This window comes from Typopeltis vanoorti, chromosome 25 (genome assembly GCF_054136105.1).
Source record: "Typopeltis vanoorti isolate ZY-2024b chromosome 25, IOZ_Tvanoo_1.0, whole genome shotgun sequence".
Classification (NCBI taxonomy): Eukaryota; Metazoa; Arthropoda; class Arachnida; order Uropygi; family Thelyphonidae; genus Typopeltis; species Typopeltis vanoorti.
The window spans coordinates 27720014-27743756 of NC_143573.1; the positions used below are offsets into that span (position 1 = coordinate 27720014).

The following is a 23743-nucleotide window of genomic DNA, read 5'->3' on the forward strand; positions in this document are numbered from 1 at the left end:
CATAGAATCAGATCAGAAGATGTGTTTGTGAATGGAGTATATAATCTTTCCCCAGTTGGCAAGAATGACCATAAGTGTTCACCTGGGTTGTCACTAGTCATATGATAACCTCTGCGAAGAAGGGATATATGGCAAACTACAAGGTCAGTGATCATGAAAAGGGCACAATTTAGAGATAACTAGGAACTATAGCATGGAAAGAGGAGTCAGGTGCTGCTTGAGCATTGATCAAGAGCTATTTAACAGCAGCAGTGTCCGAGTGTATTATAAAAGGATAAATAAGATAGAAATAAAATAAATGAAGGAAGGGATAAAGCATGAAATCTGGAAGAAGATAGCACTGTGGAGGCAATATAAGATGAATGCTGGCAATAATCAGCTCTGTGAGGTACACAAAGAGCAGGCCAGGAAAGTGAAAAAGACAGCAACAGTGCAGTATGGGCAGAAATTAGTCAAACAAGTTGAGAAAAATCCCAGTGATTTCTTTTGATATTTGGCAAGTTTAAGAAGGATAATGATAGTTGATGACAATGGTAGATTGCTAATTGATACAGAGGATGTAGTTGAAGTATTCAATGAGTAGTTTATTAGAGCATTTTATCTTTGTGAAGGCAACAACATGAGACAACAACAGCTGGACGTAGAAAGTATGATGGAGGAGGAAATGATGGTGAGTGAGCAGGAGGTATATGTTAACCAATAGGACTTGACAATACATCACTGCTTGTTATAAACGATGACATGAATGATCCAGAGAATTAACAGCACCCTTGGCATGCCTGTTTAACAAGAGTTTTGCAATGGGACAAGTCCCATAGGAGTTGAAAGTCAGAAAAATTGTTCCACTTTACAAGTGGGGGGGGGATAAGATCGAGGCTACAAATTATAGACCAATCTGTGCATATGGAGTTTTTATTGTTAAAGGTTAGAGAAGTTGGTGAGGACCAGGATTCAGAATTAGGTTGATAATAACAGCATTCAGAATTAGGTTGATAATAACAGCATTCTTTATGATGGCCTGCAATGGCTCTGTTAGGGAAAGGTCATGTTTTGTGTACTACAACATCTGTTTATGTTGTAGGTCATCTGCTTATGTACTACAAAAAGGTGAGGAATTCTCTGGATAAGGAACATGCATATATAGACTGAAAGAAGCAACCAATAAGGCCTTAAACAATGAAGACTCCAGAATCAAAATATATAGGAAAAATGTGACAAATTTAAAATTTGCAGACGACATTGCATTACTTGCAAGCACAGAAGAAAATCTACAGTGAATTTCTGATAAAATAAAGGAGGAGTGTATAAAATCTGGATTAAACATAAATATAGACAAAACAAAAATTATGCAAATAGGAAAAAGAAGCACCAATCTGAAAATTGAAATTGATAGTAAGAATCTAGAGCAGGTAGAAAACTTCACCTACCTTGGAGGAGTTATTGAGTACAATGGTGAAATTATAAAATATATAAACAGACGAATCAGTCAAGCATCCCAAACTTTTGGACGACTTAATAAAATATGGAAGTCAAGAGACATCAAACAAGTAACAAAAGTAAGAATCTATGAAACAATCGTCCTCCCAATACTCCTCTATGGAAGTGAATGCTGGAATCTCAAAAAGGCTGAAGAGAAAAAGAGAAAAAATTATTAGTTACTGAAATGGGTTGGCTAAGAAGATTACTTGGAGTATCTCTGCTGGATCGACTAAGAAACAAAGACATAAGGAAATGACTAAAACAAGAAATAACAATAATAGACAAAATCCAAGAAAGAAGACTGTGATGGTTTGGCCATGTGACCAGAATGGGAACAGAAAGACTACCATCTAAAGCCCTGAATACAACGATGGAAGGTAAAAGATCCAAAGGATGGCCCAGAATTAGATGGATAGACAAAATAAAAGAGGGACCTGAAAACCAAATCATAACAAGCGACACCAAACTGGACAGAATTGTTCGGACTCTCCCGGGACAGACAGAAGTGGAAAGACTTCATTCGGCCTCATCATCATCCACATAGATGATGGAAGAGAGAAAAAGAAGATATATAGACTGATACATAACAAGCTGTTAACTAAATTGAATGGAAGGGATTGGATAAAAGAATAATAGTTGGATAGGTAATTGGCTGTCAAGTATCAGCAGGTTGTGTATGGGAGAGTGGTATCCCAAAAGAGGAAGGTCATTAGAAAAGAACTGTAGGGTTGTCATGGGGCCATTATGTTTAACTTGGGAAAGATTTATTGGGAAAGACTTAACTGGAGATATGCAGCTCTTTATTAATGAAGCAAAGTTGGGAACAACTATGAGGAGATGTTACAGGAGGACCTCAATAGATTATGTGACTGGACAAGGTTTTGTCCACTCACATATACCAAATTTCAAGACCTTGTGCTCTGCACAAGGTCTTTAAAGCTGGGATGTAGAGTATATAATTAATGGAGAAATTTTGGAGGTGGTGAAAGAGATGAGAAATCTAGATGTGATAGTGAACAGACTTGAAGTTTAGGGATCACATTGCTAAAATTGTAAGAACATCACATATTATGGCAATAATGATGAGGATATTGGCATGCAGAAGCAAAAAGGTTTTAGGCCCTGATCAAACTGCATATGAAATACTGTGTGCAGGTTTGGTTGCTGGATTTCAAGGGAACAAAGATATATTAGAGAGATTCCAGAAAAATTTCGTGAAGTCTGTTTCAAGTCTATAGAACAGGGGTGTTCAACCCATCGATCGCGGAGCGATTTTTGGTCGATCTCTTGTATTCCTCCTTCCTTACAAATTTAATTAAAACTGAAAACATAATATTTTATTTATCAGTGTTTTGTATTATTTTTAATTCGTTTTAAGTGTATTGCTATTGTTTATTTATTTTTCATTAAAATTGTCAAATCAGCAATTTTCTTATAAGTCAGGGTAAATGAATTAATTTGGATCAGTGGAAGTCAAACAGCGAGCCGAGTGAATATGATTATAAGCAAAGTGTAAAAACTCAATTGTAGCTTAAATATTGAATATTCCAAAGCACATTACGTCGATTTTTTACTTAGGTTAAGTCCCATGTGAATATTGTAAAAAAATAAACTTTGTTTGTCTCAATATAGTTTGTATTAGATGTTTTTTTTGTAAATAACTCTTTTGAAGCAAACTGTATATACTGCTTTAATAAGAATATGTTAGAGTGTTAAAAACAAAGGCAATGTTTTTGTCGCCGAAGCTGTACATGGTGACATTAGAAAGATTGTTATTGAACCTTGTATGTATGAGAAAGGCTTGTAGGCTCTAAGTGTAAACATCTCCGAAGTCAGTCAGAAAGAGTTCAAATAACTTTCTGATGGCCGGCAACTTACAATCAAAAGAAAACGAAGGAGAACAAAAGGCATGCCGAACTTAAGATGAAAGACTCATACTGATTCTTTGGGGGTTGCCAAACTTCATGTGAGGTCTTAGAGGAGGCCTAATAAAAAGGGACTGAAGCAAGCAGAAGGGGTTCTGGTTCCAGAATTGCTGTCAGAGAGACTGCCCGGATCCACGTTGCTTGGGAGAGGAGTTTCACGCTTCCAGAAAGGAGCTTCTTGGTTCAAGACGTCGAATTGCCGAAAGGAAGAGTTCCAATTGCTGGAGAAAAAGTTTCCAGGCCAGGTTAATGTCAGACATTTGCAAGTGTGTTGCGTTTTCATTACAATTTGATGAATCAAATGACTTCACTGATATTGCTCAGTTAATGGTATTTCAAGATTATTCAAGTAAAGAACTTTTGAAAATTATACCATTATTGGGAAGGACTAGAGGAGAAGACATTTTTTCAGCATTTGATGAATTTGTGAAACAACACAAACTTCTGCTTTTTACTTTCCGCTTACTTGTGTCTATTACTACTGATGGTGCTCCTGCAGTGATAGGTAATAAATCAGGCTTCATTTCATTATGTAAAAATGATATCAACTATCCAGATTTTTTAACATACCAATGTATTATTCACCAACAAGTACTGTGTAGTAAAAGATTAAACACAAAAGATGTTTTGGATATTACATTTAAAACTGTAAATTCTGTTCGAGGAAAAGCCCTGCAACAGCGGTTATTTAAATTAGAGGCAGATGATGATAGGGAACTTCTATTGTATAATAATGTTCGCTGGCTCAGCAGAAGTAAATTTTTAGAAAGATTTCTTCTATTAATTAACGATATAAAAATTTTCTTGATGAAAAAGGAGATATTTATCCACAATTGAGTGATAAAAGATGGTTGTTACACTTATCATTTTTAGTAGATTTCTGTATGAAATTAAGCAATTTAGAGTTACAAGGTAGAGATAAAAGTTTAATTGACATGTTAAGTTCAATAAAAACTTTCCAACAATACTTACTTTTATTAAAGAAAAATATAAATGACTGCGAATTTAGACATCTCCCATATTTATTGAAATTTTTTGAACAAAATCGAGAAATGCTTCGCTATGATTTAAAAGAATTTATTCGTGAAATAGAATTAGTTGAGGAAGAAATAAATTCAAGATTTAAAGATTTTAATAAAACTGAAATGATTGTATCTCTCATCAATAATCCATATCAAGAAAACTTGAACATCACAGAAATTTCAAATAAAATTAGTGGGCTGTTTGATATAAACCAAGCTGAAGTAGAACTTGAGATAATAAACATTCAGAATAGTTTACATTTAAAATCAATAAATAATGAAGTCATTTGGAAGTATGCACATGAAAAATTCCCAATATTAACTGATATTGCGCGAAAAATTCTGTCGTGTTTCGGATCAACATACTTGTCAGAATCCGCTTTTTCAAATATGACCGTCATAAAAAAATCAATTAAGAAACCAAATTACAAATTATTATTTGGATGGTTGTCTGCAATTGGCCACTTCTTCATATCAACTTGACTATGTAAATATTGCGAGGTTCCAAACAATACCAAATTTCACATCAACTTTTTTTTTTCTTTTTTTTTTTAATCAACCAGCATTTCCTGTAACTTGTGAGTTTATAATCAATCTGTTGTTTTTTCTAACTTTGGTTTTCCAAAATAGGAAATAAATATTTTATTCCAATATATTTGTTTTTTTTTTGTTGTATTAAAATAATTACAAGTGATAAATAAATTTTTAAATACACAAATAAAGTTTTTAGTTGTGTATTTTTTTTTAATTGTTTATTTGTGCGTAATCAGATATCAGGTTGGGGGAACGTGATCTATATAAGAGAGTAGATCGCCAAATAATGTTTTATAGAAAAGTAGCTTATGTAGTAAAAAAAAGGTTGAACACCACTGCTAAAGAATGTGGGATATGAGGAGGGACTGATGAGAGAAGGCAACTTGCAGAACCTTGTGAATAGGAGGAAGAATATGATTGAGACATAAGTTGGTGAGGAGGGTTGTTACCAGATTAATGTGGAGGAGCTTTTTCATAGAGCAGATAGATATAAGGGTTGAATAGAACAAGAGACAATCCCTGAAAGATGTATAAGGAGGGTGTGAGAAGAGGAGTGAGGAGAAGGTTCTTTGCATGAAGAGTGGTAGGAGAGTAGCATGCAATGCCTGAAAGTGTAATGAGTGCAGAAACTGTGAATGGGTTTAAGGCATGGTTAGATTATCTCACCATGAGAATGTGGACCTCCTGTGATGAGTCTTTTGATTTCATGGAGGTCTGCTGTTAAAAAGAATAACATCCAGACAAACTATCCTAAATAAAATTAAATTTCACTGGCCCATTTCATAAAGCATTGTTAAAATCCCTCTTCCCACTTCAGGAAATAATTGAAATAAAATTAAGTGGTTGATTTTATTAATATTAATAAATGAAAACATCTGCCTAATGTTGTTTTTCATTTATTAATATTGAGATGATAATCATGAAAAGATGAGGAGGCCTTGACATGCAAAGAGATATTCAGTTCAGGAAAAAAAAAGTACACTATATATATATATATATATATATATACACATGCATTACTTCTTGCTTCAAGGCTGCTGTGAGGTTTTGGTGAACTAAAAAATTTAAAGGAAGATAACTATACAAATTTTTTTCTTTTTTTAAATCTGTCGTACAGTTTTTTTTTTTTTTTGCTTTTTTTTTTTAGTTTCAAGTTTTCTACAACCAATTTTGAAATAAATGAAAAAAAAAGTATTTTGGATTTGGGTTTTAAACTTTAATAAACCCTTGAATATGAACATTTTTATTTATAAAATTTAAGGATGGATATCATGAGATTAATGAGAGCAATGAAAGAGAACAGTGTGATAGGAAACATCAGTGTGTAGCCAAGGTATAACAATGGCAACTGGAGGCAGAGAATAGTATACCAGCATGTATTTGAGGGAAGAATGGATTTGTACAAGCTGTGAAAGTGAATGGCTTTGGTGTATCACCTGGAGAGAATGTTGTTAGAAGAAAGCGATGCGAGAAGAGGTCAGAGGAAGTAGAGTGAAGTGAAAGATTAAGAAAGTGATGAGACTGAAGGGCTTGTTAATGAAAATAGTAGTGGTGCTAGTGTGAGGGATGACAGCATGTGAATGCAAGAGGGACAGATAAATGGGGGAGTGAAGGGTGGAAAGGGAAACATGGCTTAAGGAGAATGGATGTTGGAAGTAGTAGTAGTGATGCGTGTGTATGTGCACAATGAGCATAGGAATGGAATATCCTGTGATTACCTTGGGTTTTGTGAGCAAGGGAACTGGAAATGCCTCTGACCAGGTTCCAAGGGAGTGGAAACGGAGCAAAAAAATTCCCCTGCACAAGGGAAGGCCTAAGACTGCAGTAGCACATTATAGATCAATCAGTATCTCAGGAGTAGTGGTAAAAGTACCAGAAAATAATAAATTTAGTTTAATCCTTTATCCAAGTGTGAGCAAACAAAGTTTGCGCCTGAAAGTATCTTCAGGACTGGGGTAAGGTGGTACAACACCAGGGCACTCCTTGCAAAGGTGGAGTAAGCTACCAACACTCCTATCTCAGTATCTCCCATAATGCAAAACACATCTCCTTGCGAATATGTCTAATGTTATGCATTAAGGGAAGGGCCACAACCCAGACTAGTTTCGACCTTTATTGAGGTCTCTTCAGTGGGAGCCAGGCCCAAGTGGAGAGACCAGGCAGAAGCATTAGCAGGTCATCCCTTAATGCATAACATTAGACATATCTGCAAGGAGATGTGTTTTGCATTATGGGAGATACTGAGATAGGAGTGTTGGTAGCTTGCTCCACCTTTGCAAGGAGTGCCCTGGTGTTGTACCACCTTACCCCAGTCCTGAAGATACTTTCAGGCGCAAACTTTGTTTGCTCACACTTGGATAAAGGATTAAACTAAATTTATTATACTTCTAACCAAGTGAAAAATAAACTTTCAAGTACCAGAAAAATTGGTCCAAGGGTGTATAAGAATATGATACCATATGAGGTGCAACATGGGTAAAAAAATTTTTTCAGGAAGAATTTTTTTTTTTTTTTTGTGGAAAATAAGAGCTGCATTTTGCTAGCAGTGAAATTGACAAGCATATCCAAATCTCACTGATGAATGTATGTTTTGGATATCTAAATTTTGTGTATTTGTTTAATGAAAAGGAGGAATGTGATGTACTGTCATCAATAAAACTATGTTTTGGATTGTGGTCTGCTGGAGTAGATCATTTATACATAGAAGAAATAGGGCAGGTGAGGGAAGAGAGCCTTGTGGGCCCCTGCATTAGTTACAGTTAGAAGACAGGGAATGCCAACCATTCCACAAAGCAAGCATCCAATCAATGAGAAAGCTGGCAATCCACCTGTGGAAGTCAGAGGGCAGATCAAATGATGGGAGTTTATTTAACTGGTCTTTGTGCCAGACCTGGTCAAAAGCCTTAGAGATCATCAAGGGCAACCATTTGAGACCCGCCAAACTTTTTCATGGTATTTGTCCCGATTTGGGTGACACAAGTGAGTGAATTGTCTATGGATCAAGAGTGATGGAATCCATATGGGCTAATTTCCAGATACTAGCGGAATAAGAGTGTAAACAAAAAGGCAACATAGAGCGGGGTTAACTCTGGAGCGCAAACCTTCAAGATAGCCAGAGGAATGTCATCAAGGCCAGGAGGTTTTTTGAGATCTACTTTGAGCAACATTTTCACCATCTCTTTTTGGTGCAAGCACAAAAAGGCACTAAGTATTGAATGTTTGGAATGGTTGTGATACATTTAATAAAATCAGTGGTGCAAGAATTGAAGGAAAAGTAATAAGCCAAGAGGTTGGCATTTACTGTGGGAGATGAAGATGATGATGCAACAGAATCATAAGGATGCAACAGTTATGGGAACAGTGTTGGACAGAAGCTGTGACCAACAGTTGGTTAGAGGCCAGAATTCATTGCTACCATTTAGATGGAATGCACGTCTCCTGTTTTTAGCTGTCTCAAAGTCAGTTTTTATGTGTTGATAGTTTTCTTAGAGATATTCCAGGCTTGGTATAAACAGAATAGGTAGATGGAGTTTTGCATGCAAGCCAGCAATTATATGCTCGGTTCTTCTTTGGTACAGCTTTGACACACCTGGCTTAGAGAGGACATGGCAAGTTAAGGTGGAGCAGGGACTACCAGCTGTTTCAAATGTTTGATAAAAATATCTGTTATTACTTGACATGGACAAAATATGCTGAAAGCAAAAATATATAGCAAAAGGTGAAAGCATGTTCTCTATATAAGAATGATTTGTCATTCTTATGTAATGAATGTAATTAAATGTAATGAATATAAATTAAATACTGATTATACTAACCCTTTATGTCTTTATTACTGCTGGTATCAGCAGCTTGAAATGCAGATATAACAGGATTAACTTCTTTCATTTCTCGCATTTCTTTTGCTTTTGCAGTCATCATCTTTGCTCTGAATTCATCTTCATCTAATGATTTTAACCTGATGCAGAACAAAAAACCAATTAATATCTATTGGATTATTTCATTTCACATTATTCTTTATATACACTATAAAGCATATGGGTGTATTTTGTGGTAGTAGTGATGAAATATCCAGTAATACTTAGTTTGGTGTTTAACTCTAGCTATACTGGCTATACTGTGCCAAAGCAAGGTTATAGAAGAAGTACAAGATAATAATTGGTAATAAAGTTATAAATTAAGTAAAGGGGATAAAAATCCCTTATTGTTTTTCAGCCAGTATGCGAAACTCTAAGATCGAAAACTACAATCTAAACGTTTCATGCTGACAAACTGTTGGCGGATCCAAGCGTAAGTGACCACTTGGTAGTGCCACACCAAGAAAACTCAATGCAAAGGTGGAGCAAGGTCCCTCACTATTCTTGATATTTTCTCATAATGTAAAAACACATAGCTCCTAGAAGATGTAGTACTGCTTTACATTATGAGGAGAGGTCACTACCCAGACCGGTTTCAACCTTTTTGAGGTCTCATCAGTGAGTAGCTAGACCTAGATGATATCAAAGTTTAAGTGAAAAGAACTTACATACCTTCGCTATACGAATGCCAGAAAGGTGTGCCACTATATTATATTATAACATATTATAACTAAGATGAAAAGCCAAACGGCTATTTTTTTCTGGCGAAGTTGATAAGTAAAGGGGATAAAAATCCCTTATTGTTTTTCAGCCAGTATGCGAAACTCTAAGATCGAAAACTACAATCTAAACGTTTCATGCCGACGAACTGTCGGCAGATCCAAGCATAAGTGACCACTTGGTAGTGCAACACCAAGGCAACTCGATGCAAAGGTGGAGCAAGCTCCCTCACTATTCTTGATATTTTCTCATAATGTAAAAACACACAGCGCCTAAATGTAAAGCAGTACTACATCTCCTAGGAGCTGTGTGTTTTTACATTATGAGAAAATATCAAGAATAGTGAGGGATCTTGCTCCACCTTTGCATCGAGTTGCCTTGGTGTGGCACTACCAAGTGGTCACTTGGTAGTGCCACACCAAGAATATTAGTGTGGCCAATTTCACATATGGAAGTGAGACCTGGATATTCAAGAAGTGAGTAAGGCAACAAATAATGGCCTTTGAAATGTGGTGTTATAGGAGAGCTCTGAAAATCCCATGGACAGAACATGTGACAAATACAGATGTCCTACAGAAAATGAGAACACAGAGATCTTTATTACAGGAAATGATCCAGAGAAAGATGAGATTGGCGGGACATGTACTGAGAGGTTCAGCAAGACACAGGATACTAATAGTTTTAGAAGGAAAAATTATGGGAAAAGGATCAAAAGGCAACAAACGAAGGACATGGCTTGAAGATATAAGATCATGGACAGGATCACATGGCTATGCAAGAAACAAAAAGGAAACCCACCAACAGAGAGAACTGGAAGGACATGGTGCTACACCCTCTCACTGAGGAAGCTACATGAAGAAGTAGATGCACAAGTGCAAGATGAATGACACGCAACTCTACTGCATAATTACTACAATTAAATGGGATCTGGTGGGATATAGTAATGTCAGGAAACATGACAGTACAGCCAACAGAGGTCTCAGATCTTGAACCATCAGTATAGACGGGCAAGAAATCAAATTGAGCTGCTCTGTGTGCATTAAAGAACCGCGTGGAGAAGGATGGTGGAATATGAGGATTCTTTAGTTGGCACAATGAGAGGCTGCAGGATGGTATGTAAATTTGCTGTATATCTTAAATACACATACCAAAGTGGAGAATGGCAGTTTGACATGTGTGATATTGAGCTTCGAAATGCTCAGAAAATATACTAATCTATGTAGAATGCTCTGGAAGGGGCCATTTTTAGGGCATAGTTAAGAGACCACTATTTTTGTCTAAGCGATAGAGCAGGTTCATTTGCTTCAACATAAAGATTTTTGGGGATAAAACTTTTGGGGACTTATAAAATATTTCTGAAAATCTACATCATCTCAGCTTTCATTTAAAGCAGAAAAAGAGAATAGAGAAGGGTTATTGTATCTATAAAAAATGCTCCATACCCCACATAGTATAACAATGTGGGGTATGGAGCACTTCTGAGACTTTAACTTTTCTTATATAACAGTTATGATCAACATATGGCTTTTCCATTTTTTGCTGTAATACTTTTTGACCTGTATTGGTTGTGTGAAAAGCTGATCTCAATCAATGTTTCTTTTTCAACACATTTTATATGTTGTGACATATGGATCTCAACTGGAACATCCCATCTATCCTACATAGCAAATGTTGCAAGAGAAGTGAATTTTATATACTCCACATTTTTTTATGGGCAGGTGTGGAGGCTTTGGTGGATGCAAGAACATATAAATGTATATTGGGATAAAACCACTTTAATGTTGTAATCACTTAGCACTGCTGCAAGTTTGCCCATCATCACATTCTTGATGTATGGTGAAGTGACTGCATTTCTGAACCTCAGAAGCAAATGTATGAAGTGTGTCTAAAATCCTGTTAATCTTCTTCAGTTTGTATCTGTTAAGAGATAAGGGATAGAGCATGTTCAAGGTAATGTGTTCTTTCCTTATTTTTATTTATTTCATTTTTTTGTGGTACTGGAGATGTTGTATGCACTGTCTCAATGTTTTTATCATGCCTATATTCAGTAATGAACAGAGATCTAGATGTCTTTTATAAAATAAAATAAAATTTTATTTTTACATTGCAGGCAGTTAAACTTCTTATTTAAATTAATGTTTTTCTGTTAAAAAATAAGTTGGTTTTGTTGGATATTAGTCTTTCTATAATGTCCCACAATTCTGCTGGCAGCAGAGAGAAAAATTATCAATTTCTCAAAGTTCTAATCTTATTATTGCAATTCTTTCTTTCAGCAATCATCTCTTTTCACTTATAAGCTTTCACTTAAGTACACTGAATATGTGCCATCCAAATTCTTGGAATTTTTATGCCACCATTATTGTTGAGATTAGGGTGGTTAATCAGAATTTCACAGGCTTCTTTTAATTTTCTTTCATACCAGGTTTTTGTATAATGTAAAGAGCACAAAAGACTTGTTCCACAACACTGAGATAGGAGTGTTGTGAGCTTGCTCCAACTTTGCAACGAGTTTCCCGGTGTTGTACCACCTTACCCCAGTCCTGAAGATACTTTCAGGCGCAAACTTTGTTTGCTCACACTTGGATAAAGGATTAACCTAAATTTATTATAGTCTAACCAAGTGAAAAATAAACTTTCAAGGGAGAGGCATGTGTATGCTGGGAATGCAAGAGGTTTGAACTTGGCTTCTATTGTTGGCAGAAGGGGAGTCGTCCTAGAACTTTGAGATTGCTTGATAGTAATTCTTATTATGGTTTGAGGGCAGATTAGGATGTCTTTCAGACCATTAAATTTAGTTGTTGTTTTTTTTTATTTCTGTGTAGCATATATTCACTGATCATTAGTGATTCTTGATTTTTTTTTTCTTGTATAAATAATGATATATATATATAGTCCTTATCTTCATATAATTGGACTTCTGCAGACTTTTCCATTTGGTCATAGTAAAAAGTCTTACATGAATGTGATATGTTATAAACATATAAGTGGGAAAGCAGACAGAGTTTGTATCACACACAGAGAGAAAAGATGGGTATTATTTTGGTGACTGGTGTAATAAAGGAAAAGTAATGTACAGATGGCTTGATATTTTCAACTTGTCAGTATAGGAAAGAAAAAGGGATAGTGGATTTTTTTTTTTTTTATATAAAATTTTTATCCAGTTATGATGAAAAATTAAAAACACTGTTGGAAATTATCAACTGAAAGCACATATGCATAATGATTTAACTATCAATTTGTGCTCCTAATGTTTTGGAGAACATTATAGAAACTCTCAATAAAAGCTTTTGAAAGAAACAAATTATGGCTCACACAAAAAATTCTTTTACAATAAAAATGTTGATATATTGGGTTGGCACATAAGTCTGTTCCGTTTATGCGTTAGTACAAGTTCATGCAGCTTCACCTGTCACTATTGTTGCGCTAAAGCGCAACACTATTGCGCAGTTGAAAGGTGACATTTCACATAACCTTTCAGTGAATTTTTGTTCGGCCTACTTCAATTGCGTGTAACATATTTTTAGAAATGGAAGGAAATAACGTACTGTTACGTCGTTGGTTTTCTATAAATTCACTACTATTATTTCTCCTGTGCCAACTAAGAATAAATCTCTAAACTATCTCTCTGGGGCCCGTTTCCTTTTTCAAACTCTGACAATATTTGTCTGTTTTAGCTGCGCCAGTCAGAGCTTTGGGACAGAAAATTCTTGTCCAAAGAAACCTTCCCGGAGTTCAAGTGTTACCTAACCTTGTTAAAAGAATTAAGTAGCTTAAAATAATCTTAGCATACGGTCATGGCCTAAATGCTCTTAGTTTCCTTTATATTCCCCTTGTGCATAGGTACGTAGTTTTATGAGTGGTAAAATCAGTCTCATGCACAGACAAAACTCAGGCTTACATAGAAAAACATGTTTATTAAATGGTCAAAGAGATTAAAATGAAGTTTAACATGTCAAAGGCAAATCATTTATATCATTACTAAATCACTAGTTAAGCAAATAAGAAATTTTCAAACTGACAAGTATGCTATTCACATTCCATGGGTACATCAAGTTCACACATAGCACAAAACATAAGTTCAATTCCTAAACTAAATTTTCTGTCATTTGACTCCTTCACATTAGATTAGGACCCACACAATCTTAAGTTCTCAGACTACCAGTCCAATACAGTCAACAAGTCATTACACATGGTCACTATAAAGTTCTCTTTCTTCCTAGTCAAAATCTTGTTCCTTCTTCATCCAAAGCTAATTATTACATAGGTAAAAAAAAGGTTTCAGTACATTACCACCTTGACGTGTTGATGTCGTGATTCTTTCGTCCGTCCTTTGTAAGATACCTTTCTGTTACGGTGGTTGCTGCCACGTGGAAGTCACGTGCTCATCACGAATTGGGCATTTTTCCTTGCTGGACACACGCTCATCTCATGGGTTGCTGTCGTTAGCTCGACCGCCATCAAAGGGGATCCTTTGCTGTCTCACATCGGTAAAACCTTTACCGATGGCCTGAATTGGAGAACTGCTTTCATCTCGCGTATAGCCTTGTCCTACTTGTGTCAGTCAGCAATGGGGAAAAGTTGCAGCTCGTCGTCATCAAGCTTCCTTCCAGTCGTCAGCATTGCTCGTCGCACGAGAAGCAGGAACAGGCAGATGAAAAAAGGAGAGGTCTTCAAACACGTGTGAACTCACTTTTATGCTCCTTCATAGCACCCTCTTTCTGCCTTTGAATCTTATTCACGGCACCTTCCTATTCGTTCTTACAAAGTGGCATCACACCACTGCTCCTGGATGAGCGCTCTTTTCATAGAACACGAGTTCTGTTCGCTTTCCACGAATGCCTCTGCCTCTGGGTTTACGTCATCGGCAATAGTCAGCTAGCAACCTTTAGACTTTTGTTAGCACTTAGATACACGTTCTTGTATAGAGCACAATTTAACATTAACGTTTTAAACAATATATTTATGCCTAGACATGCAATTTTTGTTCTATTTTTCTAAAGAAAATGTGACATGTTCTCTCATATAATATGCTTACTTTGCTAACAGTACAAGTATTTTCTTACTTAGTATTGTGTTTTTGTTAAATCCTGAATGAATGACTCTTATCTCGAAAGCATCCTCATTCAAGATCTAACAGTACATTACTGGCATATTTTGCTTTTTAATTTCAAAAAAAGGCAAACAAGCTGCAGAGGCCCATAAAAAAATATGCAGCGTATATGGGAATGGTGCCTTAACAGAATGTGTATGCCAAATTCTGTTCTGGAGATTTCGACGTCAGTGATGCACCTTGCTCGACCGAGGTTGATTCGAGTGTTGTGAAGGATATCGTCAACAAAAATCCGTTGTCACAAACAGTGTGGGAGATTGCTGCAGTACTGAACATATCCTATACAAGCATTGAAAACCATTTGCACAACCTGGGATATGTTTCAAAACTGGTCTGGGTGCTGCATGAATTGACTGAGGCCAACATGACTGCTCGCATATCCATCTGTGATTTGCTGCAACGTTGCCAAGAAAATGATCCATTTTTGAAGCAGATGATTAGGGCGATGAAAAATGGGTCGTGTGCGATAACGTGGTACGTAAAAGATCTCACGTGGGAACAAGAGCGAACTGCCGTAAACAACCTCGAAAGCGGGATTGCACCCAAAGAAGATCATGCTCTGTGTGGTAGAATTATACGATAAAGTGGTACGTAAAAGATCACGGGGGCACAGGAGTGAAATGCCGCAAACAACCTCGAAAGTGGGATTGCACCCAAAGAAGGTCATGCTCTCTGTGTGGTGGAATTATAAAGGTGTTGTCCACTATGAGGTGTTACCATCAGGCAGAATGATTGATTCAACTGTCTATTGCTCACAGTTAACGTGACTGGCCTGTGAAATAAGCACAAAACATCCTGAATTGGCAAATCAGAAAGGAGTTGTCTTTCACCACGACAACACCAGACCCTACACATCATTAACAACCTGGAGTAAATTGTTACGTCTTGGCTGGGATGTTTTGCGCATCCTCGGTATTCACCGGATCTTCTGATTACCACTTATTCCGATCGGTGCAGAATTCTCTGAACGAGAAAACCTTCGTTAATGAGGAGGCTGTCAAAAGATACCTGGATCAGTTTTTCGCCAGTAAACCTCAGGAGTTTTATGAATGTGGCATAATGAAGTTGGTGGACAGATGGCAAGAGGTCATTGATAAAGAGGGTCAATATATAACTGACTAGTATGTATATATATTAAATAAAATGTGTTTCATTCCACTCTGAAAAACCAAACGAACTTATTTGCCAACCCAATAGATACTGTGAATAAAAAGTCAATCTCAACTTTTCCATTCATGAAATAAAAACATAATTTAAAAGTGCTGTGAAATGGCTTTAATTTTTCCTATAGCCTCAAAATTGCCTGTTTGATATACAGAAAACAGCATCAAATCATTACCTTAACTATTATGAACAATATATTAATTATTATGAATGCTAGCCTAGTTGGCCGAGTGGTTAGCATATCTGGGGTTTGAATCCCACTGTGGGCTGGATGTTTGTGATTGTCTGTGAAAATATTAGTAGTGGTGGTGGGTGGTATACAGTGTTGTTGTAGATGATAGTAGTTGCGGTTCATTGTTGTATTTGAGTGGTGGAGACAGAGCTGTAGAGTAAGTGCCCTTCCTCGATGAGTCTCTGGACTCCCCAGAAGGATAACGTAATAATGTGTACATAATAACTGTCACAATATTTATCTGGATACGGTTTTCAAGCTCTTGAACTAAATCTTTTCCTAATAATCTTTCTGGATATTCATCTAGGCAGGCCATAATTCTTTCTCTTAAAATAATATCTGTACAAGATTTCAAAATGCCATTAAAAAAAAAAATCTAAAATAATTATCACTAATATCTGAGAAAGGAAATTGTACTATAGTTTTTTTTTTAATTCTGCTGAATGCAGTAAGAAACTATATCTCCTCAAAGACCTGTAAGAAGTGCAGTGCAACTCTTCAATTTGAGTTCAACAGTGGTTAGAACTGAAAGATATAGATGAAGATAATGCAATGTAATATCAAGTATAAGAGAGCATACCATCCCCACTTATTCATCATTTAAAGGCTCATTAACTGAATATTTGCTGTGCTGTAACAAATTTAGTATGAAAATCACAATAAAAAGATGAAACTATAAAAATAGATAGGAACATTGACTGCATTCTCAATGAGAACTTCTAGTAGAAAAGTCCAATTTCACTCACTTCAGTTCTTTCTAAAGTAATGGAGAGAACCACGAACACTCAAACTTCTATACTACCTTTGTCTTTCCAACTAATACATGATTGCCATTAAGTGAGTTTCCATCATATGATCTGTTCAAATGCACATTATATGCAGTGGTTGGATGGCACATTCCTCAAAGTAATGCTGGCATTAGTTTGAGGGATGACCACAACTAATGTTGGCATTCCTCAGGGTCCTGTTCTTTCATCTACTCTCTTCCTTTTATATATTAATGGCATTCTTCACTTGACTGTAAACCCAATTCATAATTTTATTGATCCAAACTAGGAGAAGCATCCCCATGTTAAAAAGATGGTACAATACACCTAGTGTTTAGCATTCTCCTGACAACTGTTGTACTCAAATCTTTCAATTGAATTTAAAGAGCATGTATAACGATTTGTCACTCCATACCTAAGCTTTTCTTAAGTCTACTGTTCAGTCAGTGCAAGCCCTACACCATTTGTAAGTTAGCTTGTACACACATCCCCCTTCATGAAAACTGGAGCTGTGGAATTCAGTTTATAATCTTCTTGCATAAATCTCTACAGTAGATATCGTGAACTCTTCACTGATGGAATCCACTGATGTCTATGGAAGGAACATGCAATCATTTTCAGCACTTTCCCATCCCTTTTTTTTTTTTTCCGTTTTTGGACTGTCTGACTGTTTCTTCAGTTTCCAAAGCTGATCTTAGATGCTTTAATTGTGCTAGCATCCATTTCCAGTATTATACAGTCATAGAGCATGCAGTATTAAAAAAGGTTCATATATTTTTTTCAATAGCAAAAATAAAAATTTAGCCATACTAATAGTTTTTGGCAGTAAAAGCTACTGTATTTTAATGCTTTAATATAAGGCTTCATTGCATACTTTGTTTTTCATATAAAATACATAATATTCAAATTGATCTTTGCCAGTTGTTGGTAACTATTTAACTTTGAAGCAGCAATAGTTTAAAATTCCAACTCTGCTTACACAGAGTTGGAATATCACACAGAAGAATTCTTTTATAAAGGTATTACAGTGACTACTCAACAATAAATAAAAGAAACAAAGGCTAAGTCTAGTCAAGATCTGCACTAACAATGTTCAAATAATTAATTGATGTCATTGTAATCAGTAAAGATTACAGCTGTAGAGGATCACAGAAACATATCATATATCTTCAGATATATGTAAAATTACTTGCTGCTTCAATAATATAGATATAAGTGAAGATAAAAAAAATTGTACATAATAATTAAAATATAGTAGTAGAAACCCTATTAGTATACCAAATAGTGACTGTGAAAAGCATAACCAAAAGTTAAAAGGAAGGAAGGGAGTACATGCAGCAACAACAGTTTTATCAGTTATCTTTTTTTTATATACATAAATTATAAATAATTTTATTGGAACCTAAGCTTTAATATGAGTAGTGGAATATATTTTCAGCAGTATGGACAGAGAAATCTAAAGAGAGGACCATCATAACACAGTTGTTGAGAGATGGAACTGTGGTTATTAATTTACAGAGAATGGAAGACAGGCTGAAGAATGCCAGTTTGCTGAACAGGCTTCAATGCCAAATCAATCAACTGTCCTGGAAATGTGAAGAGCAACAGCATAGGTTTTGCGAACATTTCCTTGGTGCATGTCTAGAGGAGAGAGGGTGTAAAGGTTAGGAAATCTGTCTTGAATCAAGTAATAGAACTGATACTGGTGGGTCTTCAAACAGTAATGAAATTAATTGCTGATGACCGCCATTGTTGTAGAGAGGACTGAAGTTGAGGGCAGTGGATTCATAGTTTGATGGCAGACTCTTTTTATCTCTCCTTTTTGAAATGGGCTGAATAAAGGCTTCTTCCAGCAGGGCTTCTGACCTAATGTCCAATCCTCACCTTCTCGTCATGCACCCTGTAGTGAGTTACATGTAGTGAGTGGCCAGTGAGAAAGTTGATGATCCAGTTGTGGAAGGCAAGCCATAGGATGACAGTCTGCTAAAGTAGGCCCCTGTGTCAAACCCAATCAAATGATTTTGAAATATTGAGGGCAACCACGTGAGTTTCTATATCTTTTCGATAGCTTGAGTCCAGATGTGGGTAGTGAAAGCAAGAAGAGCAGCTGTAGATCAGAAGTAACAGAATCTGCACTGCTGGTCACTGATTAGCTGGTAGTTCAAGAGTTGGTTGTTAATGACCTCCATAATTTTAGAGAGAACAGAAGGGAAATGGATGGTAGTTTGTTGGTCAACTGTTATCACCTTTCTTTGGGACAGGCTCGATGTCGGTCTGTTTCCATGTTATAGGGTAGTTGCCAGTGGAATAGGATAGACTGAAGAAGCAATACAGGATGGGTTTTAGCTCTGGATCTGGACACAAGTTTCTAACACAATAGGCGGGATACCGTCTGGACCAGATACCATGTTTGTATTCATATTATTAGGGATTCTTCCAATTTCTTTCAGGCAGAAGACATGGAGAGAGAGCCATTCTTGGTGGAGTGGAGAGAATTTTGCCCTGGTCATTAATGCAAGAATTGGAAGAGAAGAGTAATGCCAGTAAGTCGGCCTTGTCTTTAGGTGTGGTAACTACAGTACCATCTGGATGTGAGCGTGGTGGAAACCTGAGTGCAAAGGAAGAAGAAACTGCCAACTGGGCACGAGTGAGTTTACAGCATTTAACCCTTTCCAAGTGTGATTTGGATTTGGTGATGATTCTTTTACAGATATTGTGATCTGCAGTATAGGCAGAGTGAACATCTGGAGTTTTAGTCTTGAGCCATTTGTAGTATGCAGTTTTTTTTCTTTCTTTCTTTTATTGAACTGGCACACTTTTTTGAGAACCAAGGCTCAGATAAGGGATGAAAGTCTTTTCCTGTGAGGATGATTTCTGCTATTCAGTCTGAGCAGATGTTTGGATCAGAACTGAAACAGTAGTCAGACCATGGGAAGGAGGAATGGAAGTCATGGTAGTTGTCCCATTTGGTGCCCTTGTAGTGTCAAAAGATATGAACTGGTGGTGAAGGTTGCTCTGTGGCAAAAGAGACTTATATAAGGTTGTGATCTGAGTTACCAAGAGAACTGACTTCTACAGTATACTTGGAAAGGGGAGCTTGTTAGAAAGAGGTCAAGTATGTTGGCAAATTGGAGGAGTTTGTCAGTTATTCTGGTAGGGAAATTTATCATCTGTGATAGGTCATTGCTAATGGCAAACACCTCAGCATCCTTGCATGTTTGATTGGGGAAACCGGAGAAGCCAACATGAGCGTTGTGGGGCATTTTAACTGTAGAAAGTCGAGCTTCAGAGAGAGAGAGAGAGAGTTGAAGAGGTCAGAGTGGTAAAGTAGCATAGGTGTGAAGATACCTCATGTGAAGCGTACATAAGGTATCTTCACACCTATGCTTACTTACACTTGGATTAAATAAGAAATTTCTTGGAAGGAACTTGATATAGTTTGCATCCAAGCATGTGTGAGCAGGGCTAATCTAAGATGGTCTAATCACTTTAATAGAATGAGAGAGGAAAGATTAGAAAAACAGGTGTTTGATGCCAAGATAGGGCAAAAAAAGATCCAAAGGAAAACCAAGGTCTAGGTGGATTGATTCAGTCAGAAGTGCCTTAGAAGAACGAAATGCTAGATATGACAATAATTCAGTGCTGACAAGTAACAGACTAATTTGGAGGAAAATTGTTGATAGGAGATTAATAATAATGCAAAGTTAATCATGAAGTGCTATCATAATAGCCTGAACATCCCTTGAGGGTGCATATCAGGAAACTGATAATTTCTTGGCAAATTTATTTATTCTGTTCACTGAATAGGCACCTAACCTGTAACAGTCAATAACAGACACTAATTTTGAACCCATCAATACCCACAAAACAGCATAATATTTTCCAAAATTATTTTTCTATAACATAAGCTTTTATTTGCTTATTTAGATATTTTGACCTTGGTCTGGTCTCACTAAAGACTAGCTGGTTGATTGATTTGAATTTTATTGGTGAAAAGAAGGTATGAGCAATACACAATGTAAACATAAATATCTAACTCATAAATAATATCTTATGTACAAGGATATAAAGCAAACAATTGGCCACTACAGGCAGTTCTGACAATTTTCTCTACAAATTTTAAACTGTTGAGAGGTGGTTACAGGGTTGACACTGGGGAGTTCTTTCACTTGGTTGAACAGCGGGAAGGAGTGATGACAAGAGGCCATCCCTGGAAGTTACGAAAGGAAACTGTGAGCAAGAGGGTGAGGAGTGGTTTCTTTGCATGGAGGGTGGTTGAGCCGTGGAATGCATTGCCTGATAGAGTGGTGAGGGCAAGAACAGTCAATGAGTTTAAGGAGTGGTATGATAGACTTTGTGTTTTTTAGGAGGGGGACCTCCCCTCGATGAGTCTTGACAGACTTTATGTTCTTAGGAAGGACCTCCCACGATGAGTCTTTTGACTCCATGGAGGCCTGAATAATAATAATAAATACCCAACACACTGGATCATTTCTTAACTAGTCCTCCTTTCAGGTACAGTGTTGAGATGACTGCTCCTCTTGATAATTCACATCCCAGTCTCATTTAGGGAGGCTACACATCACCCACACTAACTGCATGCCTTCTCTTAAACTCATCAATACTAGATGCACTCACTACTTCAATAGAGGAAGTGTTTTACTCACTCGTTCACTGCTCTGTGACAGAAAAATCCAGCTCCATCTCTCTCAGTTGTTAGCTTATAATAAATTTAGTTTAATCCTTTATCCAAGTGTGAGCAAACAAAGTTTGCGCCTGAAAGTATCTTCAGGACTGGGTTAAGGTGGTACACACCAGGGCAACTCGTTGCAAAGGTGGAGCAAGATACCAACACTCCTATCCTAGTATCTCCTATAATGCAAAACACATCTCCTTGCGGATATGTCTATTGTTATGCATTAAGGGAAGGGCCATAACAATAGAACAACTAATGCATAACAATAGACATATCCGCAAGGAGATGTGTTTTGCATTATAGGAGATACTAGGATAGGAGTGTTGGTATCTTGCTCCACCTTTGCAACGAGTTGCCCTGGTGTGTACCACCTTAACCCAGTCCTGAAGATACTTTCAGGCGCAAACTTTGTTTGCTCACACTTGGATAAAGGATTAAACTAAATTTATTATACTCTAACCAAGTGGAAAATAAACTTTCAACATCAGTTGTTAGCTGTTAGTAAAAAAAGTAAGCTGTTAGCTTACTTTTTTCTGATTTGTTTTTTGTCCTTCAAGGATGGATGACCAGTGCCCATCAGATAAAGTGATATATATCTGTGACATATACTTTCTTTTACTTTAGTGGATATAGCAATATCTATTTATTTTTTTTTTTTTTCTGTAGAGGTGTTTGTATATGACTCACCAATGAAAAGTTGTAAACTTATAGAACATTAGTATCATGGGTAGGTTAAGCTGCTTCTTCTTTTTTTTTTTTTTTTTTTTTTACATAATCCAGAAACCCTGCTCTAGAGACCAAATAGCACTTTTCAAGATATTTCAGGACTCCAAAAACAATTACAAACATCCATGCCTATGGCATAATTCAAAACTAGAGAGCCTGATAGTTGGACAGCTGGTTCTGCTAACTACTCAGCTGGCAAGGCAAGTACAATTGTTAGTCTTGCCATTATTATTATTATTTTTTTTTACTTGATGGTTTCTTTCAGAGCAATGCTGTAATGGAGGATGCATCCCCCAGAGAGAGAGAAGCATTAAGATCATAATGTTCAGATATACTGTATTTTTGGGACATTCATATAAGGTTGTGTGCCTTTTGATATTTCCTTCACAGTCACCTTCTCTGCATAAGAGGACTTCATGTTAGGTATCACTGTCAGCAGCGTCTCCCCCCAACATCAGATGCTTTGTTCTTGATTTCTTAAAGTATTTCTTTTTATCATTCCACTTTTATCATAGTTTATATATTTAAGGCCTTTTGGCAGAGCAAGATTTATTATCATGCTCAGTAATGCCATATCAGGCACAAATCATAAAACCATAACATGGGTATGCCAGTTTCTAACATTTAAATTATCCAAGTGGATTAGAGATGTAGAGCTTCACTGGAAATGAGTTATTATACTTTTATTAATGATGGAGGACAGTAAAAGCATGATTCACAACAATCCTATGCCAAAAGTAAGGATGACTTTACTGGTGGGAACCAGACCACCACCTCTATGCATTAGGAGGCACATTATAGCTGTCACATCACAGCCTGTAACACATTCACTAAACAAGCTGCATCATACTGTATTGTACCTGCATGAGGCAGGAATTCAATTTGTTTCGTGCTTCCAGTTTGCAAATCTAGTGGAACATGCAACAGATCAATATTTTAAAGATGCCAAAACATTATATTCTTGATTTAATCCTTTATCCAAGTGTAAGCAAACAATGTTTGTGTGTGAAGCATCTTTATGACAGGGCTACTTCTATATAGAGGCTAATGACTTCACATTAATTGCCCATATGCAAACATTGTTTGCTTATACTTGGATAAAGGATTAAACCAAGAATATAATTTCTTGACATCTATAATTTATAGTATAACCAAGTGAAAAAAAACTTTTGACACACAACAGATCATCACATGTGCTTTGCAGAGAAACCAAAGCTATCTAGAACAGAAAAGATTTTTTGCTTTCAGGATATATAAATAACCAATCATTAAGGGAAAAAAAATCTATATTTGGTTCTAAATTATGTAACAATTCTATATTATGGAAGAACTATTTGCATATGACTAGCACATCTGAGGAAAAAAGAAAATCTCACATAGATTTCTTACAGACAAATATCCAATGTATAGTGGTGGTGCAATAAATTACGATAGTGGCAAACGAATTATGTCATTCTTAACTCCAGTTATACATGTGTACATTTATGAAGAACTTTGATTGGGAAAGGGATTTA

General features: G+C 36.4%; 1 protein-coding gene across 1 annotated transcript in view; it reads right to left on the reverse strand.

The window, feature by feature from the left end:
* Window positions 1–23743, reverse strand: part of LOC150092621 (protein lap4-like) — a 737075-nt gene that overhangs the window by 35384 nt on the left and 677948 nt on the right. The window contains exon 36 of the mRNA XM_090414245.1: window positions 8776–8915. Coding sequence (XP_090270371.1) covers window positions 8776–8915 — 140 coding nt within the window. The remainder of the gene's footprint in view (window positions 1–8775; window positions 8916–23743) is intronic.